Raw genomic sequence first — 23,757 nt, forward strand, 5'->3', positions numbered from 1 at the left:
GAGAGTCCTTTCCCCCTTGCGGGCCCCATCCCTGGAGGCCAGGCTGGTGAGTTGGCTGTCCCTTTGTCCTTCTCTAGGGCCCAGCACGAGGCAGGAGCCCGGGGCCTCGCCTGCTCGAGAGCGGATGTGGTCAGACCGCACGGAGTGGACGCCGGGGTCCCCCGGGGCCGGCCGGGGCGTCACCCGCACCCTGCGCTCCCTGACCCCCGGCGGGGAGGCCAACGCCACCTCCGACCCACCCACCGGGGCCTCTGGCCTCCCCGCCTCCTCCTGGCCCTCGCCGATGGGCCGGACCTCGAGCCCCGGACGCACCAGTTCAGCGGGGACGGCGGTGGACGTGACCGGACCCCCGACCCCCGGGACCACGGCTCGGACCCCGGGCGGACGCTTCCCAGGTGAGCGGGGCTAGGAGCGGGCCGGCTTTCCGAGGGAGCGGACGGGAGGCCGCCGGAGGTTTCCGTTCGGCCCGGTGTGAGGGAGGGAACCCCCTTCCCACTCCGGTCCTCCCTTCTCCCCCAGCTCCGGGAGCCGGGTCGGGAATGGCGTGGACGTCGCGGGAGCTGTCCGGGGTCAGCCCGACCTCGACGACCCCGCCCAGCCGACCAGAGCCCGCTACTCCGCTCCCCGGGACGACCAGCGCCGCGGCCCCAGAGCCGACTGAGGGTTCCACGGTCCCGCCGGGCTCATCGGATGGTGAGTCCTGAGAAGGGGTGGGGATGAGTTAGGGGCCACCCTGACCCCCTCATGGAGGAGGTGGGGGGCTGAGGTGGAGGGGTGATGGCCATCTGTTTGGGTCTCTGCCTTCCCCACTTCCCAGGGGAGGAAGCTTAGGAGGAAGAATGTGGGGGTGGGATGAGGGAGGGTCTACATAGATGGGGGATGGTCAGGTGCCTGAAATTCCAGGGGGGCGAGTTGGGGGCACGGATGGGCAAGCCGGGAGTCAGGGAGTTAAAAATTCCCTCCTTTGGCCTCCCCATTTCTCCTTCCCCCCTCTGCCCTCCTCCACCTCTCATGCGAGGGGGACTTTGACTGTCATGGATGGAATAATAATAATGATGATGGTATTTGTTAAGCGCTTACTCTGTGCCAGGCACTATACTAAGCGCTGGGGTGGATACAAGCAAATCACGTTGGGCACAGCCCCTGTCCCACACGGGGCTCATGGTCTTCATCTCCATTTAACAGATGAGGGAACTGAGGCCCAAAGAAGTGAAGTGGCTTGCCCAAGGCCACACAGCAGACAGGTGGCAGAGCTGGGATTAGAACCCGTGACCTTCTGACACCCAGGCCTGGGCTACGCTATGCTGCTCCTCTTGAAAACCAAGTTCACTGAGGCGTTTACCCCGGGGCAGGGGGATGGACGAGTTGACCTCCTTTGGCCCTTTCAGTGTGGCCTAGTGGCAAGAGCGCAGGCTTGGGAGTTAGAGGATGAGGGTTCTAATTCTGCCTCTGCCACTTGTCTGCTGTGTGACCTTGGGCAGGTCACTTCACTTCTCTGGGCCTCAGTGACCTCATCTGTCAAATGGGGTTGAGCCCCATGGGGGACAGGGACTGTGTCCATCCTGATTACCTTGTATGCACCCCAGCACTTAGTACAATGGTTGGTACACGGTAAGAGTTTAACAAATGCCATTATTATTATTATTATTATTATTTCCAGTAAGTTCACACCAGCAGTGGGGGGGGGGGGGAGTAGGGGAGGATGGGGTGGGCAGAGCTGGGCCTCAGTTTCCCCTTCTGTGAAATGGGGAGAAGAGGGGACGGGGCCCGCGGCCTAACACGATCGGGTGGGGATGCAGGGTCCGGCCGGAGCTGCGGACCAATGGGCGGCCCGGACGCCGGGGACCACCGTCCGGACGCTGACCCCGCCACCCTGCGCTGCTGGACGGACGCCGACCCCACGACCCCGTCCTCCAGTTCGGATGCTGACCACCGGGCCCCACGGCCCCGCCCGGATGCCTGGCCCAAGGGCCCGGGGGCAGCAGAGCAGACGCTGCCCCCCACCAGACACACCGGTCCTCCGGGGTCGGAGCGGACCTCCGATGACCACTCTGTCCTCCCCGGCCTGTCCACGGCTGCCACCGCCACGCTGCACCCCCAGACCGGCATGGGGACCCCCCGCCCCACTCTGGACCCTCGCCCTGGACCTCTGGGCACCACAGCCTCCCCGGGGCCCGGGTCCGGGCCCGGCCTCATGCCGACACAGCCTCCTCCGACCTCACTGCCCACTCCCCCCGAGCAGGCCCGGTCCACCCCACCCCCCGCATCAACCCCGCATCCCAAGACTAGGCCTCCCACCCCCACCTCCCCGCCGGTACCGGCCCCTCCCCGCTCTGGACCACCCCCGGCGATGTCCGCAACGTCTGTCTCCCCAGAACCTGTCAGCGGCATTCGCAGCAGCCCACCCCCGGGGACTCTGGCATCCGAGACCTCCCCGGCTCTGGGTCTCGGGGCGGTGTCGACGGTCCGGGGGTCGCTGGTCGAACCCAGCCTGACGCCTCCGCTGCGACCTGCCACCCCGTCCGCCCAGCACCCCTCCCCCTTGCCCACGGCCTCCGAGGAGACCCACGACCCCCTGGCCTTCACCACCATGGGAACCCCTGCCTCTCCACCGCCACCCACCACAGAGGGGCCCCCGACTCTCACCATGGTCCCCACAGACCCCCGGACGCCCCCAGTCCGCACCACCCTGACCCCGCGCCCTACCCCCACCCTCCCTTCGGGGATCCCAAGAGTGGCTCCGACCCCCAGAGCGACGCCCGGGCACCCGCCCCCCCCCACGAGGCCCGAGATCCCAACACCGATGCCCACGGCCCAGACCCCCGCTCCCTCGGCCAGTCCCCGGCCTCAGACCCAGACCCCACCGTCACCTTCCACCCCCCACGACCCGGGGGCCCGGGGCCCGGGAGGCCACACTCCTGCTCCAGGTGCCCCAGACATGCCGCCTGCACCCCTGACCACGGAGAGCATCCCCACCGGAACCGCCCCCCCACCATCCAAGGCGGAGACTTCTCCCCCCAGTCCCACGGGAGCGTCCACCGCCCTGGACACAGGTACGCTTCATAATCCCTCCGCCCCATCGTGCCCAGGAGAAGGGGGGCGATCGGCCAGTCAATCAGTAGCACTTACTGAGCCCCTGTGTGAAGAACACTGTACTAAGCACTTGGGAGAAGACAGTAGAATTACTGGACACGATCCCTTCCTTGGAGGAGCTTCCAGTCTACAGTGCACAGCGCTTGGGAGAATCAAAAGGAATTAGTAGACACCATCCTTGCCCTTAAGGAGCTGACAGTCTACTCTGTGCGGAGCATTGTGCTGAGCACTTGGGAGAGGACAACAGAGTTAGTGGACACAATCTCTGCTGTCAGGGGGCTGACAGCCTACTCTGTGCAGAGCACTGAAGTGAGCACTTGGAAGAGTACAATTTTATTGCTTAGTACAGTACTCAGCACACAGAAAGTGCTCAATAAATATGACTGGTTAATTGAATGAGTAGACACGATCCCTGCCCTCCAGGAGCTGACAGTGTGGCAGGGAAGACAGACATTAAAATAAATGAGATGCGGGAGAAGGAGGAAAAGGGAATATGTATTTGAATGACTGGTTAAGAAATAATAATAATAGTAATTGTGGTATTTGTTAAGCACTTACTATATGCTGGGCACTGTACTGAGTGCTGGGGTAGATACAGGCAAATAAGGTTGGACACAGTCTCTGTCCTACATGGGACTCACAGTCTCAATCCCCATGTTACAGCTGAGGGAACTGAGACCCAGAGAAGTGAAGTGACTTGCCCATGGTCACACAGCAGATAAGTGGCAGAGCCGGGATTAGAACCCATGACCATAATAATACGTAACAGGGTGTGTAAGACATGTGCCATGGGCATCTCCTAGCACCCAAACTCTGCCGCCTTAAAAGCTTCTCTGGGTGGCCCTCCTGAGGAGAATCAGTCAGTCAATCATATTTATTGAACACTTACTGTGTGCAGAGCACTGTACTAAATGCTTGGGAGAGGACTTATAACAATAAAACATGAACTTTCCCTGTCCACAATGAGATTTCAGCCTAGGAGGGGAGACAGACATGAATAGAAATAAATAGATGAGGGAGTTGGACATAAGTGGTGTGGGGCTGGGAGGAGGGATGAAGAAAGGGAGCAAGGCAGGATTTTGAAGAAGGGAGTGGGAGAAGTGGAAAAGAGGGCGTAGTCAGGGAAGGCCTCCTGGAGGAGTTGGGCCTACAGTAAGGGTTTGAACTGGGGGAGAGTCATCATTTGGCAGATATGAGAGGAAGGGTGTTCCAGGCCCGAGGCAGGATGTGGGCTAGAGGTCGGTGGCGAGATAGACGAGATGGAGGCCCAGCGAGAAGGTTAGCGGCATTAGAGGAGCGCAGTGTGCAGGCTGGGGTGTAGTAGGAGAGAAGCGAGGTGCGGTAGGAGGGGGCAAGGTGGTGGGCGGCTTTAAAGCCGACGGTGACGGGTTTCTGTTTGATGCGGAGGTGGACGGGAAACCTTGAGGAGTGGACTGAATGGTTTTGTAGCAAAATGATGCGGGCAGCTGAGAAGTCTGGACTGGAGTGGGGAGAGACAGGAGGCAGGGAGGTCCGCGAGGAGGCTGATACAGAATGCGGGACAGCAGGAGACCCGAGTAGCTGTCGAATGGAGAGCAGAGATTGGGATACCCGAACCTAGGAGGGTGGAGTAATAATAATAATAATGAAGTTTTCACTATGTGCCAAGCATTGTTTTTTTTTCCAGGTTAAGCACTTAATTTGTGCTAGGCACTGATGATAATAATAATGTTGGTATTTGTTAAGTGCTTACTATTTGCAGAGCACTGTTCTAAGCGCTGGGGTAGATACAGGGTAATCAGGTTGTCCCACATGAGACTCACAGTCTTCATCCCCATTTTCCAGATGAGGGAACTGAGGCATAGAGAAGTGAAGTACCTTGCCCACAGTCACACAGCTGACAGGTGGTGGAGCCGGGATTCAAACCCATGACTTCTGACTCCCAAGCCCGGGCTCTTTCCACTGAGCCACGCTGCTTCTCTATATTAATCACTGAGGTAGATAGAAGCTAATCAGGTAGGACACAGTCCTTATGATAATAATGATGGTATTAAGCGCTTACTATGTGCCACGCACTGTTCTAAGCGCTGGGGGAGATACAAGATCATCAGGATGTCCCTCATGGGGCTCACACTCTTAATCCCAGTTTTACGAATGAGGTCACTGAGGCACTGAGAAGTTAAATGACCTGTCCAAGGTCACAAAGCAGACAAGAGGCGGAGGTGGAATTAGAACTCAGGTTCTTCTGGCTTCCAGGTCTAGGTTAAATCTACTAGACCATGCTGCTTCTTGCTTTTTTAAGCCCTGAGGAGATAATAATAATAATAATGATATTCACTTACTGTGTGGCAACCAATGTTCTCAGCGTTGGGGTAGATAGAAGTTTGTCAGTTTGGACACAGTTCCTGTCCCATATAGGACTCCCAGTTTAGGTAGGAGGAAGAAGGATCGAATGCCCATTTTTACTGGTGAGGAAACTGAGGCCCAGAGAATCAAAGTGACTTGCCCAAGGTCGCACAGCAGACAAGTGATAGAGGTAGGATTAGAATCTGGGTTCTTCTGATTTCCAGGCCTGTGCCTTATCCTCTAATCAATGCTGCATGGTTTAGCACTATAATAATAATAATATTAATGGTATTTATTAAGCTCTTACTATGTGCCAAGCACTGTTCTAAGTGCTAGAGTAGATACATGGTAATCAGGTTGTCCCACGTGGTGTTCAATTACATGGGTTAATGGGTTAATCCCCATTTTACAGAGGAGGGAACTCAGGCGCAGAGAGGTTAAGTGACTTGCACAAAGTCACACAACTGATAAGTGGCGGAGTCAGGATTAGAACCCATGACCTCTGACTCCCAAGTCCAGACCTCTTCCACTAAGCCACACTGCTTTTCTACTCTACTTCACCGTACTCTGGTAATAGTTGGGTGCTTACCGTGCCAATCAGGCACTGTTCTAAGTGCTGGGGTAGATAAAAGGTTAAGAGGTTGGGCACAATCTCTGTCCCACATGGGGCTCACAGTCTTAGCAGCATGGCTAGTGGAAAGAGCCCGGGCTTGGGAGTCAGAGGACGTGGGTTCTAATCCCGCCTCTGCCACTTGTCTGCTGTGTGACCTCGGGCAAATCACTTAACATCTCTGGGCCTCAGTGACCTCATCTGGAAAATGGGGATTAAGACTGTGAGCCCCACATGGGACAACCTGACTACTCTGTATCTACCCCAGCACTTAGAACAGTGCTTAGCATATAGTAAGCGCTTAACAAATACAATTATTATCATTATTATTAATAGGAGGGAATAGGATACCCATTTTTACAGATGAGGAAACCAGAGTGTTAAATGACTTGCCCAAGGTCACACAGCAAATAAGTGACGGAGCCGGAATTTGCGTTTTAAAGCCACGGTAGCCCCGAGCTCAGACAGGGCCACGGCCCAATCGGACGGCGGGGGCCCGTGGCCGGGGACGGACTGGTAGGGGGCCACCATTCAGGTAACCGCTCTCTTCCTCCAAAAGCCTCGCCCGCCCAGAGGGACAAGGAAGCCAAAAAGAAAACAGCGCCGGGCGCAGCAGGCATTATAAGCCCGTCATTGGGCAGGGATTGTCACTATCTGTTGCCGAATTGTACATTCCAAGCGCTTAGTCCAGTGCTCTGCACATAGTAAGTGCTCAATAAATACTATTGAATGAATTAATCCCAAGGAACAGCATTGATTGTGTGTCCAGTGTGGCAGGGATTGTGTGTCCCGTATTGACCTTTTCAGCCACACACGCTCCCAAAAAGCGAGAAGCAGCATGGCCTAGTAGATTTAACCCAGACCTGGGAGCCAGAAGAACCTGAGTTCTAATTCCACCTCCACCTCTTGTCTGCTTTGTGACCTTGGACAGGTCATTTAACTTCTCAGTGCCTCAGTGACCTCATTCATTTGTGTTTACTGAGCACTTACTCTGTGCAGAGCACTGCACTAAATGTTTGGGAGAGTACAATAGAGAAGCAGCAGCAGCAGCATGGCTCAGTGGAAAGAGCACGGGTTTAGGAGTCAGAGGTCTTGGGTTTGAATCCCGGCCCTGCCACTTGTCAACTGTGGGACTGTGGGCAAGTCACTTCACTTGTCTGTGCCTCAGTGACCTCATCTGTAAAATGGGGATTAAGACTGTGAGCCTCACGTGGGACAATCTGATTACCCTGTATCTACCCCAGCACTCAGAACAGTGCTCTGCACATAGTGAGCGCTTAACAAATACTAACATTATTATTATTAAGAGCAAGGGCTTGGGAGTCAGAAGACCTGGGTTCTGACCCTGCCTCTGCCACTTGTCTGCTGTGTCCCTTTGGGCAATTCACTTTACTTCTCTGTGTCTCAGTTACCTCATCTGTAAAATGGGGATTAATAAAAATAATAATGTTGGTATTTGTTAACCGCTTACTATGTGCAGAGCACTGTTCTAAGCATTGGGGGAGATGCAGAGTAATCAGATTGTCCCACGTGAGGCTCACAGTCTTCATCCCCATTTTATAGATGAGGCCACTGAGGTCCAGAGAAGTGAAGTGACTTGCCCACAGTCACAAAGCCGACAAGTGGCAGAGCCAGGATTCGAATCCATGATCTCTGACTCCCAACCCTGGGCTCTTTCCACTGAGCCATGCTGCTTCTCTATTTTAAGACTGTGAGCCCCACGTGGGACAGCCTGATTACCCTGTGTTTACCCCAGTGCTCGGCACATAGTAAATGCCTAACAAATACCATTATTATTACTATTATCCCAGTGCTTAGAACAGTGCTCGGCACTTAGTAAGCGCTTAACAAATACGATAATTATTATTACAATACAGCAGAATCAGCAGGCACGTTCCCTGCCCATCTAGTATGAAGGCTGGAGAGTGAAAGGTTTAGTCAGGGAAGGCTTCCTGACAGAGATATGATTTTTTAGGAGGGTTTTGAATAATAATAATAATAATAATAATGGTATCTGTTAAGTGATTATGTGCTGGTCACTGCACTAAGCACTGAATAATAATATAAGAATGGTATTTGTTAAGCGCTTACTCTATGCAAAGCATTGTTCTAAGTGCTGGGGAGGATACAAGATGATCAGGTTGTCCCACGTGGGGCTCCCAGTCTTCATCCCCATTTTACAGATGGGGTCACTGAGGCCCAGAGAAGTGAAGTGACTTGCCCAAAGTCACACAGCTGACAAGCGGCTGAGCCGGGATTCGAACCCATGACCTATGACTCCCAAGTCCGGGCTCTTTCCACTGAGCCACGCTGCTTCTCTGAAGGCAGGGACAGCTGTAGTCTGTCAGATATGGAAGGGGAGGGAGCTCCACGCCAGCGGGAGGACGTGGGCGAGGGGTCGGGGCTCAGCTGGACGAGGTTGAAGGGCAGAGGGGAGGTTGGCGTTGGAGGAGCTGAGTGTGCAGGCTGGGTTGGAGTAGGAGATCAATCCATGAGAAGCAGCGTGGCCCAGTGGCAAGAGCCCGGGCTTTGGAGTCAGAGGTCATGGGTTCGAATCCCAGTTCCACCTCTTGTCAGCTGTGTGGGCAAGTCGCTTCACTTCACTAGGTCTCAGTTACCTCATCTGTAAAATGGGGATTAACTGTGAGCCCCTCATGGGACAACCTGATTACCTCTATCCCCCCAACCCTCCCAGTGCTTAGAACAGTGCTTGGCACATAGTAAGCGCATAGCAAATGCTATCATTATTAGTATTGTTATTATGTGCAACAGGAACTGTGAACACTCTAATTCTATTTGCCTCAGTGCTTAATTCAGTGCTTTGCTTAAAACTATAGCACAGCGCTTAGTACAGTGCTTTGTGCATGATAAGCACTCAACATACGGTTGAGCAAATATTTATTATCATTATTCTAATTATTATTAATGAATCAGCAAGTCGAGGTAGGAGAGGGCCAGCTGATTGGGAATTTTAAAGCCGATGGTGAGGGGATTTCTGTTTGAGGAGGAGGTGGACGGGCAACAACTGTCTTGTGGAGTGGGGAGATGTAAGTAGAACGGCACTATGTGCAGAGTGCTCTGCTGGGTGCCTGCTTTGTGCAGAGGGATGTGTTGAGTGACAGCTGTGTGCAGAGCACTGTTCTGGGCACCTGCTTTGTGCTGAGCACTGTGCTGGGAGCCTCCTATGTGCAGGGTGTTGTGATGGGAGTGTGCAGTATGCAGAGCGCTGTGCTGGGTGTCTACTCTGCAGAGCACTGTGCTGGGTGCCTGCTGTGTGCAGAGTACTGTGCTGGCAGTGTGGACAGCGCTGTGCTGGGTGCCTGGTGTGTGCAGAGTGCTGTATTGGGCATCTTCTGTATGCAGAGCACCATTCCGGTTGCCTGCCGTGCGCGGAGTGCTGTGCAGCGGCCTCTCCCACACTGACCGCCTCCCTGCCCGGTCACCCCGGGGGACCCCACGGCTCCTCTGACCCCGGGGAGGGCCGTGGGGTCAAGGGGCGTGAGACCCAAGCCCAGGCCCAGCTCCGGCCCCGACCCCGGCCCTCGGCGTGACCTCACCGGGCCTCAGTGTCCCCATCTGTACAAGGGGGCTACAATCCTCCTCTCCCAGCCTCTGCCCTGAGGACCCCCGAGGGAAACAGGGACAAACCTAGCCTCCTCCTTCTCCTCCTCCTTATCCTCATTCATTCACTCAGTCAGTGGTATTTACTCTTTCTTTCATTCAATCGTGTTTACTGAGCGCTTACTGTGTGCAGAGCACTGTCCTAAGTGCTTGGGAGAGGACAATAGAACAATAAACAGACATGCGCCCTGCCCACAACGAGTTGACAGTCTAGAGGGGGAGACAGAGATAAATAGAAATCAATAAAGGAGGGAGATGGACATAAGTGGTGTGGGGCTGGGAGGGGGCAGTGAATAAAAGGAGCGAGTCAGGGCGATGCAGAAGGGAGTGGGAGAAGAGGATAGGGTTGTGGGAGTGCTTACTGTGTGCAGAGCACTGTGCTAAGCTCCTTCTCTGCCTCCCCCTCCCCCTTCTCCCCCCTGCTCTTCCTCCTCCCCTCCTCCACTTCCTCCTCCTCCTCCACTTCCTCCCCCCTCCTTTTCCTCCTCCCCCCTCCTCCCCCCTCCTCCTCCTCCTCCCCCCTCCTCCCCCCTCCTCATCCTCTCCTTTCTCCTCCCCTCCTCTTCCTCCTCTTCCCCTCCCCCCTTCCTCCCGCTCTTCTTAAAAAAATAAAATAATGATGGTATTTGTTAAGTGCTTACTATGTTCCAGGCACTGTTCCAAGCACTGGGGTAGATACAAGCAAATCGGGTTGGACACAGTCCCTGTCCCACATGGGGCTCCCAGTCTCAATCCCCATTTTACAGATGAGGTCACTGAGGCACAGGGAAGTGAAGTGATTTGCCCTAGACTACCCAGCAGACAAGGGGCAGAGCTGGGATTAGAACCCAATACCTTCTGACTCCCAGCCCGGACTCTATCCAGTAGGCCACTCTGCTTCTCAATGGTTATTATTATTATGGTATTTGTTTAAACACTTCCTATGTGCTAGGTACTGTACTAAGCGCTGGATGGATACAAGCAAATTGAATTGGCCCCTCTTCTTCTTTATCCTCGTTCCCCCCCCTCCTTTCTTCTTCCCCTCCCCCTCTTCCTCCTCTTCTTCCTCCCCTTCCTCCACCTCCCCTTTCCATCTCTTCTTCCTCTTCCTCTTCTCCTTTCTCCACCCCCCTCCTTCTCCTTCCCTTCCCTCTCCTTCATTCATTCAATGGTATTTATTGAACACTTACTATGTGCAGAGCACTGTACTAAGTGCTTCTCCCCTCTCCCCTTTCCTCCCTCCTTCCTCATACCCCCATCGATCCCCTGGCCTTTCCCTTCCCAAGTCCCAATTCCAGTAGGATTCACAATCCTGACCCGTGGGACCGTAAACCCCACAGGGGCAGGGAATGTAGGCCCAGCTCCTGCCTAGATCGCCGCATTGCTCAGGACAGCACCTGGCCTTCAGTAGGCATAGTAAACGCTCAATGAATGAATGAATGAATGAATGAATGAATGAATCCAGTACATAGTACTGGCCCACAACCCAGGACTCGAAGGCAGGGGTTTGATTGTTAAAATTCATGAAATGATTGATGATGTCAGTGGTTTGATCTGGACTCTTGATAGAGCAATAATAATAATAATGGTATTTTTAAGTGCTTACTATGTGCTAAACACTGTTCTAATTGCTGGGGTAGATAAGAGCTAATAAGGTTGTCCCATGTGTAGCTCATAGTCTTAATCCCCATTTTTGTACAGTAAAGTGAAGTGGCTTGCCCAAGGGCACACTGCAGACACGTGGCAGAGTCAGGATTGGAACCCATGTCCTCTGACTCGCAGGCTCTTGCCATTAAGCCATGTTGCTTCTTGTAATGAGAAGTGAGGAGGTGGTTAGATTGTGCAGATTTACAGTTGATGGAGAGGGGTTTGATTGCTAATATTAATTTAATGATTAAGGAGGTGGTTTAATCATTAATGTTGATTGATTGGGAAATGGTTTGATAATTCAATCAATGGTATTTATCGAGCACTCATCCTCCAGACTGTAAGTTCATTGTGGGCAGGGAATGGGTCCGTTATATTGCACTCTTTCAAGCACTTAGTACGGTGCTCTGCACACGGTAAGCGCTCAATAAATACAACTGAATGAAAACTGTGCAGAGCACTGTACTAAGCACTTGGGAGAGTTCAGTACAACAGAGCTGGTAGACACGTTCCCTGCCCACAGTGAGCTTACAGTTTAGAGGCGGAGATTATTTGATATTAATTAATTAATTATGGTATTCGATAAGCTCTTCCTATGTGCCAGGCACTGTACTAAGCTCTGGGGTGGATACAAGCAAATTGGGTTGGACACAGCCCCTGCCCTGTACAGGGCTCACAGTCTTCGTCCCCATTTTACAGATGAGGGAACTAAGGCCCAGAGAATAATAACAATGATGATGTTAAGCGCTTACTATGTGCCAAACACTGTTTTAGGCGCTGGGGTAGATTCAGGGTAATCAGGTTGTCCCACGTGGGGCTCACAGTCTTAATCGAGAAGCAGTGGAAAGGTACGGGCTTGGGAGTCAGAGGTCGTGGGTTTGAATCCCGGCTCTGTCACTTGTCAGCTGTGTGACCGTGGGCAAGTCACTTAACTTCTCTGTGCCTCAGTTACATCCTCTGGTAAATGGGGATTAACTGTGAGCCTTACTTGGGACAACCTGATTACCCTGTATCTACCCCAGCGCTTAGACCAGTGCTCTGCACATAGTAAGCGTTTAACAAATACCAACATTAGTATTAATCCCCATTTTACAGATGAGGGAATTGAGGCCCAGGGAAGTGAAGTGATTTGCTTAAAGTCACACAGCTGATAAGTGGCAGAGGTGGGATTAGAACCCACAACCTCTGACTCCCAAGCCCGGGCTCTTTCCACTAAGCCACTCTTGCCCAAGGTCACTCAGCAGACAAGCGGTGGAGCGGGATTAGAACCCATGACCTTCTGAATCCCAGGCCCATGCGCTGATTGATGGGGAGGCAGTTTGATCATTAATGTTGATTGATATAAGGGAAAACCGGTCTGATAGTTAATGACGGTTAATTAACGGGAAGCGGTTAGCTTGTTAATATTGACTGATGAAGAGGTGGTTCGATTTTAATGTGGATGATGGGGAACCGACCTGAGTGAAGCAGCGCGACTTGGCGGAAAGAGCGTGGGCTTGAGAGTCAGAGGATGTGGGTTCTAAACCCGCCTCCGCCACTTTTCTGCTGTGTGACCTTGGGCAAGTCGCTTCACTTCTCTGTGCTTCAGTTACCTCAACTGTAAAATGTGAATTAAGACTGCGAGCCCTACATGGGTCAACCTGATGACCTTGTGTGTACCCCATTGCTTAGAACAGTGCTTGGCACCTAGTAAGTGCTTAACAAATACCATCATTATCATTATGGTCAATGTTGATTGATGGAGATGTGGTTTGATGATTAATGATCGATTGGTTGGGGCAGTGGTTTGATTATTAAGCGTGGCTCAGTGGAAAGAGCCCGGGTTTGGGAGTCAGAGGTCATGAGTTTGAAACCCGGCTCTGCCACTTGTCAGCTGTGTGACTGTGGGCAAGTCACTTCACTTCTCTCTGCCTCAGTTCCCTCATCTGTCAAATGGGGATTAAGACTGTGAGCCTCATGTGGGACAATCTGATTTCCCTGTATCTACCCCAGCACTTAGAACAGTGCTGTGCACATAGTAAGCGCTTAACAAATGCCAACATTATTATTATCATTAAGGATTATCTATGGGGAAGCAGTTTGTTAATGACTGATCGGAAGGGAGTGGGTTTGATAGTTAATGTTGACTGGTGGAGAGGTGACTGGTTGTGGACGAACTTTTCGATCATTAATGTTGATTGGAAGGGAGGCAGTTGGTTACTTAAAGTCGATTGATTGGGAGGCCGTGGGTGGCTAATGGTCATTGAAAGAGGCGGTTTGACCCTTAATATCGATCGATTGGTTGGTGGGGAGGTGGTTTGATGGTTAATTTTCTTTTATAATATTTGTTAAGTACTTATTATGGGTCAAACATTGTTCTAAGATAGGTACAAGTTAATTAGGTTGGACACAGTCCCTGTCCCGCTTGGGGCTCCCAGTCTAGATAGGAGGGAGAACAGGTATCCCCATTTTACAGTTGAGGAAACTGAGCACAGAAAAGTGAATGACATGTCCAAGGTCGCACAGCCAAGAAGCAGCATGGCTCAGTGGAAAGAGCCCAGCTTGGGAGGTCATGGGTTCGAATCCCAGCTCTGCCACTTGTCAGCTGTGTGACTGTGGGCAAGTCACTTCACTTCTCTGGGCCTAAGTTGCCTCATCTGGAAAATGGGGATTAACTGTGAGCCTCATGTGGGACAACCTGATGACCCTGTACCTACCCCAGCGCTTAGAACAGTGCTCTGCACATAGTAAGTGCTTAACAAATACCAACATTATTATTATTAAGAACGAGGCAGAGGTGGGATTAGGACCCAGGTCTTTCTGCCTTCCAGACCCAGACTTTCTGCACTAGGCCACTCTGCTTGTTGATTGATGGGTGGGTATGGTTACTGGGGATTGATTGATGGGAAACAGCTTGTTTCCCCGGGCTCAGCTGTGCCTCACACCCCTGTCCCCCCACTGCAAGGACCCTCTCACCCCCTCCCCCAAAGGTTGAGCCCAATACAGCCCCTTCCTCATCCTCTGGAAGGCTTCCTCCCTGTGTCGCCTTAGCTCTAGGATTTTCACCCTTTATTCCCCCCCCCTCAGCCCTACAGCCCTTATGTCTATATCCATCATTTATTTATTTCTATTATTAGTATTACTACTACTACTAACAATAATTATGGTATTTGTTAAGCACTTACTATGTGCCAAGCCCTGTACTAAGCGCTGGGGTGGATACAAGCAAATCAGGTTGGATGCAGTCCCTGTCCCACATGGGGCTCACGGTCTTCATCCCCGTTTTACAGATGAGGGAACTGAAGCCCAGAGAAGTGACTTGCCAAGGTCACACGACAGATCAGTGGCAGATCCGGGATTAGAACTCATGACCTTCTGACTCCCAGGCCCGGGCTGTAGCGACTCTGCCATGTACGCTTCCCTCTGTAAATGGCAAGCTCCTTCTGGGCAGGGAATTTGTCTACCAACTCTGTTGTAGTCATTCATTCCTTCAGTCGTATCTGTTGAGCGCTTACTGTGTGCAGAGCACTGTACTAAGTGCTCGGGAGAGCGTACTATTCTTTCGTTCAGTCAATCGTATTTATTGAGCGCTTACCGTGTGCAGAGCACTGTACTAAGCGCTTGGGAAAACAGTGACACTCCCTGCCCCCAACAAGCTTACAGTCTAGAGGGAGAGGCAGACATGAAGATAAATAAATGAGGGATCTGAACATAAAGGTGGGGGGCTGCGAGGGGGGGATGAATAAGGGGAGCGACTCAGGGCGACGCAGAAGGGAGTGGAAGAAGAGGAAAGGAGGGCATAGTCTGGGAAGGCCTCCTGGAGGAGGCGGGCTTTCAGTAAGGCTTTGAAGACGGGGAGAGTCATTGTCTGTCAGACATGAGGAGGGAGGGCGTTCCGGGCCAGAAGCAAGATGTGGGTGAACTGACGAGATCAAGTTGTATTCTCCCACGTGCGCAGCAGAGTGCTCTGAACATAGTAAGCGCTCAATAAATACCACTGATTGTTGGATTATTATTATTAATAATAGAAGAAATTATAGATAATAGAATAGAATTAATTAATAATAATAATAATAATGAGAAACAGTGTGGCTCAGTGGAAAGAGCCCGGGCTTGGGAGTCAGAGGTCATGGTTTTGAATCCCAGCTCTGCCACTTGTCAGCTGTGTGACTGTGGGCAAGTCATTTCACTTTGCTGGGCCTCAGTGACCTCATCTGGAAAATGGGGATTAACTGTGAGCCTCATGTGGGACAACCTGATTACCCTGTATCTCCCCCGGCGCTTAGAACAGTGCTCGGCACATAGTAAGCGCTTAACAAATACCAACATTATTATTAGAGAAGCAGCGTGGCTCAGTGGAAAGAGCAGGGGCTCGGGAGTCAGAGATCATGGGTTCGAATCCCAGTTCTGCCACTTGTCAGCTGTGTGACTGTGGGCAAGTCACTTCACTTCTCTGTGCCTCAGTTACCAACATTATTATTTGTTAAGCGCTTAATATGTGCCAAGCCCTGTTCTAAGCTCTGGGGTAGTTTCAAAGTAGGTTGTCCCACGTGGGGCTCACAGTCTTCATCCCCATTTTCCAGGTGAGGTAACTGAAGCCCAGAGAATAATAATAATAATAATGTTGGTATTTGTTAAGCGCTTACTATGTGCCGAGCACTGTTCTAAGCGCTGGGGTAGACATAGGGGAATCAGGTTGTCCCACGTGGGGCTCACAATCTTAATCCCCATTTTACAGATGAGGGAACTGAGGCATAGAGAAGTTAAGTGACTTGCCCACAGTCACACAGCCGACAAGTGGCAGAGCTGGGATTCGAACTCATGAGCCCTGACTCCAAAGCCCGTGCTCTTTCCACTGAGCCACGCTGCTTCTCCAAAAAGCTGGTATTTGTTAAGCACTTACTATGTGCCGAGCACTGTTCTAAACGCTGGGGTAGACATAGGGGAATCAGGTTGTCCCACGTGGGGCTCACAGTCTTAATCCCCATTTTACAGATGAGGGAACTGAGGCACAGAGAAGTTAAGTGACTTGCCCACAGTCACACAGCCAAGTGGCAGAGAACTGAAGTGACTTGCCAAAGGTCACACAGCAGATAAGTGGCAGAGGCAGGATTATTAATAATAATAATAATAATAATGTTGGTAATTGTTAAGCACTTACTATGTGCCAAGCACTGTTCTAAGTGCTGGGGGAGATACAGGGTAATCAGGTTGTCCCACATGAGGCTCACAGTTAATCCCCATTCTCCAGATGAGGTCACTGAGGCACAGAGAAGTGAAATGACTTGCCCACAGTCACACAGCTGACAAGTGGCAGAGCTGGGATTTGAACCCATGACTTCTCACTCCCAAGCCCGAGCTCTCTCCACTGAGCCGCGCTGGTTCTTATCGATTGATTGAGCGATGGTGTGTCTCCTGCAGAGCGAGCCTGGTGCCTGTCCAACCCCTGTCCGGCCCCGGCCTTGTGCAGCCCCACCCAGGGGGGCTTCATCTGCTCGTGCCCTGCGGGCTACCAGATGGAGGAGGGTCTCTGCCGCCTGGGTAAGCCGGGGAACCCACTCCGAGGCGGGAGTGGGGCGGGAGCAGACTATCAAGAAAAACGCTCAGTGACCCTGATGCCCAGGGGATCTACCGGGTGCAGACCGCTGTGCTGAGCGCCCACCATGGGGAGGCCGCGGTGCTGAGCGCCGAAGGTGGACAGACCGTCGGGCTCAGAGCCTCCCATGGGCAAACTGCCGTGCTGAGCATCCGCTGTGGCCGGCCGGACCACTGGGCTGAGCGCTTAGCGCCTATTGTGATAGGCACTTACGATGGGCCAGGCACTGTACTAAGCTCTGGGATGGAGACGAGCAGATCGGGTTGGACGCAGTCCCTGTCCCACATGGGCCTCGCAGTCTTCATCCCCATTTTGCAGATGAGGGAACTGAGGCCCAGAGAAATGAAGTGACTTACCCAAGGTCACCCAGCAGTCCAATGGCAGAGCTGGGATTAGAACCCAGGTCTTTCTGAGTCCCAGGACCGAGCTCTATCCACTAGGCCACGCCGCTTCTTTACTGAGTGCAGAGCACTGTGTGGGGGGACCTGTATGTGGAAATCAGTGGAATACCCTTCTGTTTGAAGAGCTGACAATAATAACAATAATAATGATGATGATGAAGATGATGATGATGATATCAAGTGGTTTCCGGGTGCCAAGCACTTTGCTAAACATTGGGGCAGACACAGGATGATCGAATGGGTCACTATCCCCGTCTCACCTGAGGCTCACAGTCCGAGGGTTCCAACCCCCATTTTCAGAAGAGGAAACCGAGGCACAGAGAAATGAAGTGACCCGGCCAGGGTCTTACAGCAGGCAAGTGGTGGAGCGCGGAATTAGAACCCAGATCCTCTGACTCCCAGGCCTGAATTGGAATTAGAACCCAAGTCCTTCTGACTCCCAAGCCTGAGAGAGAATTAGAACCCAGGTCCTCTGAGACCAGGTCCTTCTCACTTCCAGGCCTGAACTCTGTCCATGCGGCTGCACTGCTTCTGCAGTCATGTTTCACCTGGGGCTCACAGTCTAAGTAAGACGGAGAACAGATACTGAAGCCCCATTTTGCAGTTGAGGGAAACTGAGACCCAGTGAAATTCATTCATTCAATAGTATTTACTGAGCGCTTACTATGTGCAGAGCACTGTACTAAGCGCTTGGAATGGACAATTTGGCAACAGAGACAATCCCTGCCCAATGATGGGCCCACAGTCTAAATGAAATGACTTGCCCGAGGTCATGCAGCAGACGGGAATAGAACCCAGGCCCTCTGAATCCCAGGGCTGGGCTCTTTCATTCATTCATTCATTCATTCATCCAGTCGTATTTATTGAGCTCTTGGTGCGTGCAGAGTACTGTACTAAGCGCCTGGAAAGTACAATACAGCAATAAAGAGAGACAATCCCCGCCCGCACCGGGTTTACAATCTAGAAGGGGGCAGACAGACAGCAAAACAAGTAAACAGGCATCAGTAGAAATAAAGCGAATTATAGCTCTTTCCTCTAGCCTGTGCTGCTTCTCTAATTGAGCACTAAATGGTAGTTGAGGGAGCGCGAGATTAGACACCGTAGAGAAGTGATGAGAGCGGAGAAGACACTGGTCTGGGTGTGGGTTGGCGAGGTGGCTGGGTTGTGGGCCACTGAATCATGGGCTAGAGAAGCAGCGTGGCTCAGTGGCTAGAATCCGGGCCTAGGGGTCAGAAAGTCATGGGTTCTAATCCCAGCTCCGCCACATGTCTACTGTGTGACTTTGGTCAAGTCACTTCGTTTCTCCGGTCCTCAGTTCCCTCATCCTTCAAATGGGGATTGAGCCTGTGACCCCGATGTGGGACTGTGTCCAACCTATCTTGTATCTCCCCCAGCACTTGCTAAGTGCTTGGCACATAGTAAACGCTTAACAAATACCATCATCATTATTATTACTGTTATAATTACTATGGGCTGCTGGGTCGTGGGCCACCGGGCCTGGGGCCACCGGGATGTGGGCCGGGATCGCGACGTGCAGGAAGTTGCGGGGCCGCCGGATGGTGGGCTAGTGGGTGGTGGGCCGCGGGCCCGAGGTCCGGGCCTGACGGTCTCCCGCCTCTCTCCCCGGGCCATCTCTGTCATTCCCAGTGCGCGCTTTCGTGGGCATCGTGAGGCTGAGCTCGGAAAATGGGTCTGCAGGGCCTGGGCCGGGGCCCGGGGCACCCTCGGGGCTGCGCCGCCTGGAGGAGGAGGTCCGAACCCTGGTAAGGCCAGGGGACAGGGAGGGGGCGGGGGACCTGGGGCTGGGGGCGACCGGAGGAATAATAATAAATATTGTTGGTATTTGTTAAGTGCTTACTATGTGCAGAGCACTGTTCTAAGCACTGGGGGAGATACAGGGTCATCAGGTTGTCCCACATGAGGCTCACAGTTAATCCCCATTTTACAGATGAGGTAACCGAGGCCCAGAGAAGTTAAGTGACTTGCCCGCAGTCACACAACTGGAGGAGTGGGGGTCCAGGGATCAAGGGGGTTGGGGGGCAGTCGGGGGGCTGGGGACAGGGGGCCTGGTGATCATGGGGCTGGGGGAACAGGGAGCCAGGGGGCTGGGGACAGGAAGTCTGGAGAAGCAGGGGAGCTGGGGGTAGGGGACAGGGGTTTGTGGGGGGCAGGGAGCTGGAGGAACAGGTAGTTGGGGGCTTGGGACATGAAGTCTGGGGAGGCTGGGGGACTGGGGATAGGGGACGAGGGTTTGTGGGGGTCGGGGGCCTGGGGCAGGGAGTCTTGGGGAGATGGGGGGTTGAGGGAACATGTAGTTGGGGGCTGGAGACCTCCTGTCTTGGGGGAATGGGGACAGGGAGTCTTGGGGGCTGGGGGAAGAGGTAGTGGGGGGCTGGGGATAAAGAGTCTCGGGGGCAGGAGGTCAAGGAGGCAGGGAGACTGGGGGACTGGAGGACTGGGGGAAGGGGTTGGAGGGTTTGTGGGGGGCACAGGAGCTGGTGACAGGAGGTCTGGGAGAGGCCGGGGGCCTGGGGGACTGGAGGCAGGGGGTTGGGGGGCTGGGACAGGGAGTCTTGTGGACAAGTGGCTGGGGGAACAGGTAGCAGGGAACGCTGGGCACAGGAGGTCTGGGGGGGTCATGTGGGCTGGGGGACTGGGGGTAGGGGAAAGGGGAGTTTTGCGGGGGCTGGAGGACTGGAGGCAGGGGCTGAGGGCTGGAGAGGCTGGGGGCAGGGAGTCTTGGGGGGCAGGAAAGCTAGGGAAACAGGTAGTGGGGGCTGGAGACAGGAGGTCTTGGGGGGCTGGGAAACAGATAGCAGGGGACACTGTGGAGAGGAGGTCTGGGGGCTGAGGGGCTGGGGGCCAGGGGGGCTAGGGACAGGAGGTCTGGGGGGTCAGGGGCTGGGGATATGGAGCTCAGTGATCGGGGATCTGTGGGGGTGAGGGACTGGGGTGGGGGGACACATAGATTGGGAGGGACTGGGGATAGGAGGTCTGGGGGGCTCAGGGGGGCTGGGGGACTGGGGGTAGGGGACTGGGGGGATTTGTGGTGGGGCAGGGGGCTGGGGCAGGGAGTGTTGGGGGTAGAGGGGCTGAGGGAACAGATAGTTGGGGGCTGGAGACAGGAGGTCTTGGGGGGGGTTGGAGGAACAGGGCTTGAGGCAGGGGGCTAAGGGGTCAGGGGCTGGGAAAACTGGACTTGTATTTTCCAAGCGCTTAGTCCAGTGCTCTGCACACAGTAAATGCTCAATAAGTATGACTGAATGAATGAATAATAGTATTTATTGAGCACTTCTAAGTGCAGAGCACTGGACTAAGCGCTTGGAATGTACAATTCGGCAACAGATAGAGAAAAGACTGGGGATAAGTGGGGCTGAGGACAGAGGGGTTGGAGAGGAGGAGGCTGGGGTCTGGGTTCGAAGGGGTCGGCGGGTCGGGGCAGCGAGGTGATGCCCTGTCCTTGTACCCCCCCTCCGCCCCGTCTTCCCCCCAACCCCCTCCCCCCATCCTCTCAGCTGATGGACCTCCTCACTCCGATGCCCGGGTTTGCCAGTTGCACTGTTCGGGTCACCAGGTACGTAATCATCATCATCATCGTCATCATCATAATTGTGGTATTTGTTAAGCACCTTCTATACGCCAAGCACTGTTCTGAGCGCCGGGGTAGACACCAGATAATCAGGTTGGACACTGTCCCCGTCCCCCATGGGGCACACAGTCTTCATCCTCATTTTACAGATGAGGGAACTGAGGCCCACAGAAGTTCAGTAATAATCACCGTATTCGTTGAGCACTTACTAGTAGAAAGAACAGAGGCTTCGGAGTTGGAGGACATGGGTTTTAATCCCGGCTCCGCCACTTGTCTGCTCTGTGACCTTGGGCAAGCCACTTCACTTCTCTGGGCTTCAGTTCCCTCATTTGTAAAATGGGGATTAAGAGTGTGAGCCCCACGTGGGACAACCTGATTACCTTGTATCTACTCCAGTGCTTAGAACAGTGTTTGACACATAGTAAACGCTTAACAAATACCATAATTAGTATTATTTTTATATGTCAAGCCCCATTCTAAGTGCTGGGCTAGATACATGTTAATCAGGTTGGACACGTCCCTGTCCCACGTGGGGCTTACACTCTTAATCCCCAGTTTACAGGTGAGGTCACTGAGATCCAGAGCAATGAAGTGACTTGCCCAGGGTCACACAGCAGATAAGTGTTGGAGCTGGGATTAGAACCCAGGTCCTTCTGACTCCCAGGCACGTGCTGTATCCACTAAGCCATGCTGACTGGCCCAAAGTCACACAGCAGACAAGTGGCAGAGCCGGGATTAGAACCCACATCCTCTGACTCCCAGGCCTGGGTCCTTTCCACTAGGCCATGTAGCGGGAGGGGCCTGGTGGAGGGGGACAGTGCCAACAGGTCAGGGGTCCCAGATGGATGAGTGCATCTATCACTCCCCACCCCATTTTATTATTATTATTTTTGTTATTATTATCATTATATTTGTTAAGCACTTACTATGTGCCAGGCACTATACTAAGCAGGGAATACAAACAAATCAGGTTGGACACAGTCCCTGTCCCTCATGGGGCTCACAGTCTTCATCCCCATTTTGCAGATGAGGTAACTGAGGGAAGTAATAATAATAATAATTAGGGTACTTGTTAAGCGCTTACCATGTGCCAAGCACTGTTCCAAGCACTGGGGTAGACACAAGGCAGTCAGGTTGGACATAGTCCCTGTCCCATATGGGGCTCACAGTCTTCATCCCCATTTCTGAAAATAATAATAATAATTATGGTATTTGTTAAACGATTACTATGTGCCAAGCACTGTTCTAAGCACTGGGGTCGATACAAGGCAATCAGGTTGTCCTACTTGGGGCTCACAGTCTCCATTTCCATTTTACAGATGAGGTAACTGAGGCACAGAGAAATGAGGTGACTTGTCCAAGGTCACACAGCAGACAAGTGGCGGAGCCGGGATTAGACTCCATGACCTTGTGACTCCCCGGCCTGGGCTCTACCCACTAAGCCATGCTGCTTCTCAGTAAATATCATTGATTGACACTGAGGCCTGGAGAGGGGCAGTGACTGGCCCAAGGTCACGTACACACACATAATAATAATAATAATGTTGGTATTTGTTAAGTGCTTACTATGTGCAGAGCACTGTTCTAAGCACTGGGGGAGATAAAGGGTCATCAGGTTGTCCCACATGAGGCTCACAGTCTTCAGCCCCATTTTACCAGATGAGGTAACTGAAGTCCAGAGAAGTGAAGTGACTTGCCCACAGTCACATAGTGGACAAGGGGCAGAGCTGGGATTCGAACCCATGACCTCTGACTCCCAAGCCTGGGCTCTTTCCACTGAACCACTCTGCTTCTCTACATACACACACGGCCTCCATTTCCAGGCTCTGTGATCTTCCCATTGGTTGTAGGGGCATGTACTGAGCACCCACTGAGGGCAGTGCAATGCTTGGAAAAGTAGAGCAGAAGTAATGATAAGAACAATAATTGTGGAGAAGCAGCGTGGCTCAGTGGAAAGAACCTGGGCTTGGGAGTCAGAGGTCATGGGTTCTAATCCAGGCTCTGCCACTTATCAGCTGTGTGACTTTGGACAAGTCACTTCACTTCTCTGTGCCTCAATTCCCTTATCTGTCAAATGGGGATTAAAACTGTGAACCCCACGTGGGACAACCCGATTACCTTGTATCTCCCCCAACACTTAGAACAGTGCTTGGCACATAGTAAGCACTTAACAAATACCTTTTTTTTTTCACTGTTCTAAGTGCTGGGGTAGATACAAGGTAATCAGGTTGGACAGGGGCTGTGTCACAATCTTAATCCCCATGATTTTAGCCCCCATACTCCAGATGAGGTAATTGAGGCCCAGAGAATAATAATAATGACAATAATGATGGTATTAAGTGCTTACTATGTGCCAGGCACTGTTCTAAGTGCTAGGGTAGATGCAAGATAATCAGTTTGGACACAATCCCTGTCCCAAATAGGGCTCACAGTCTTAATCTCCATTTTCAAAATGAGGGAATTGAGGCTCAGAGAAGTGAAGTGACTGGCCTAAGGTCACACATCAGACAAGTGGTGGAGCCAGAATTAGAACCCTAGACCTTTTGTCTCCTAGGCCTTTGCTCTATCCTCTACACCAAGCTGCTTCTCCTAAAGCAGAGTGACTTGCCCAAGGTCACACAGCAGATTCGTGGCAATACTGGGATTAGAACCCAGATCCTTCTGACTTCCAGGATCTATAATAATAATAATAATAATCTTGGTATTTGTTAAGCACTTACTATGTGCCGAGCACTGTTCTAAGCGCTGGGGTAGATACAAGGGAATCAGGTTGTCCCACGTGGAGCTCACAGTCTTCATCCCCATTTTACAGTTGAGGTAACTGAGGCACCAAGAAGTCAAGTGACTTGCCCAAAGTCACACAGCTGTCAGGTGGTGGAGCTGGAATTAGAACCCGTGTCCTTTGACTCCTAAGCCC

At 52.7% G+C, this 23,757-nt stretch overlaps 1 protein-coding gene across 1 annotated transcript in view; it reads left to right on the forward strand.

Annotated features, from left to right (window-relative positions):
- Positions 1-23,757, forward strand: part of HEG1 (heart development protein with EGF like domains 1) — a 60,764-nt gene that overhangs the window by 21,171 nt on the left and 15,836 nt on the right. Inside the window, exons 3-8 of the mRNA XM_029069205.1 lie at positions 78-395; positions 520-693; positions 1,800-3,053; positions 16,676-16,795; positions 18,899-19,014; positions 20,767-20,825. Coding sequence (XP_028925038.1) covers positions 78-395; positions 520-693; positions 1,800-3,053; positions 16,676-16,795; positions 18,899-19,014; positions 20,767-20,825 — 2,041 coding nt within the window. The remainder of the gene's footprint in view (positions 1-77; positions 396-519; positions 694-1,799; positions 3,054-16,675; positions 16,796-18,898; positions 19,015-20,766; positions 20,826-23,757) is intronic.

The sequence above is a fragment of the Ornithorhynchus anatinus genome, chromosome 1 (assembly GCF_004115215.2).
Source record: "Ornithorhynchus anatinus isolate Pmale09 chromosome 1, mOrnAna1.pri.v4, whole genome shotgun sequence".
In the NCBI taxonomy this organism is placed as follows: domain Eukaryota; kingdom Metazoa; phylum Chordata; class Mammalia; order Monotremata; family Ornithorhynchidae; genus Ornithorhynchus; species Ornithorhynchus anatinus.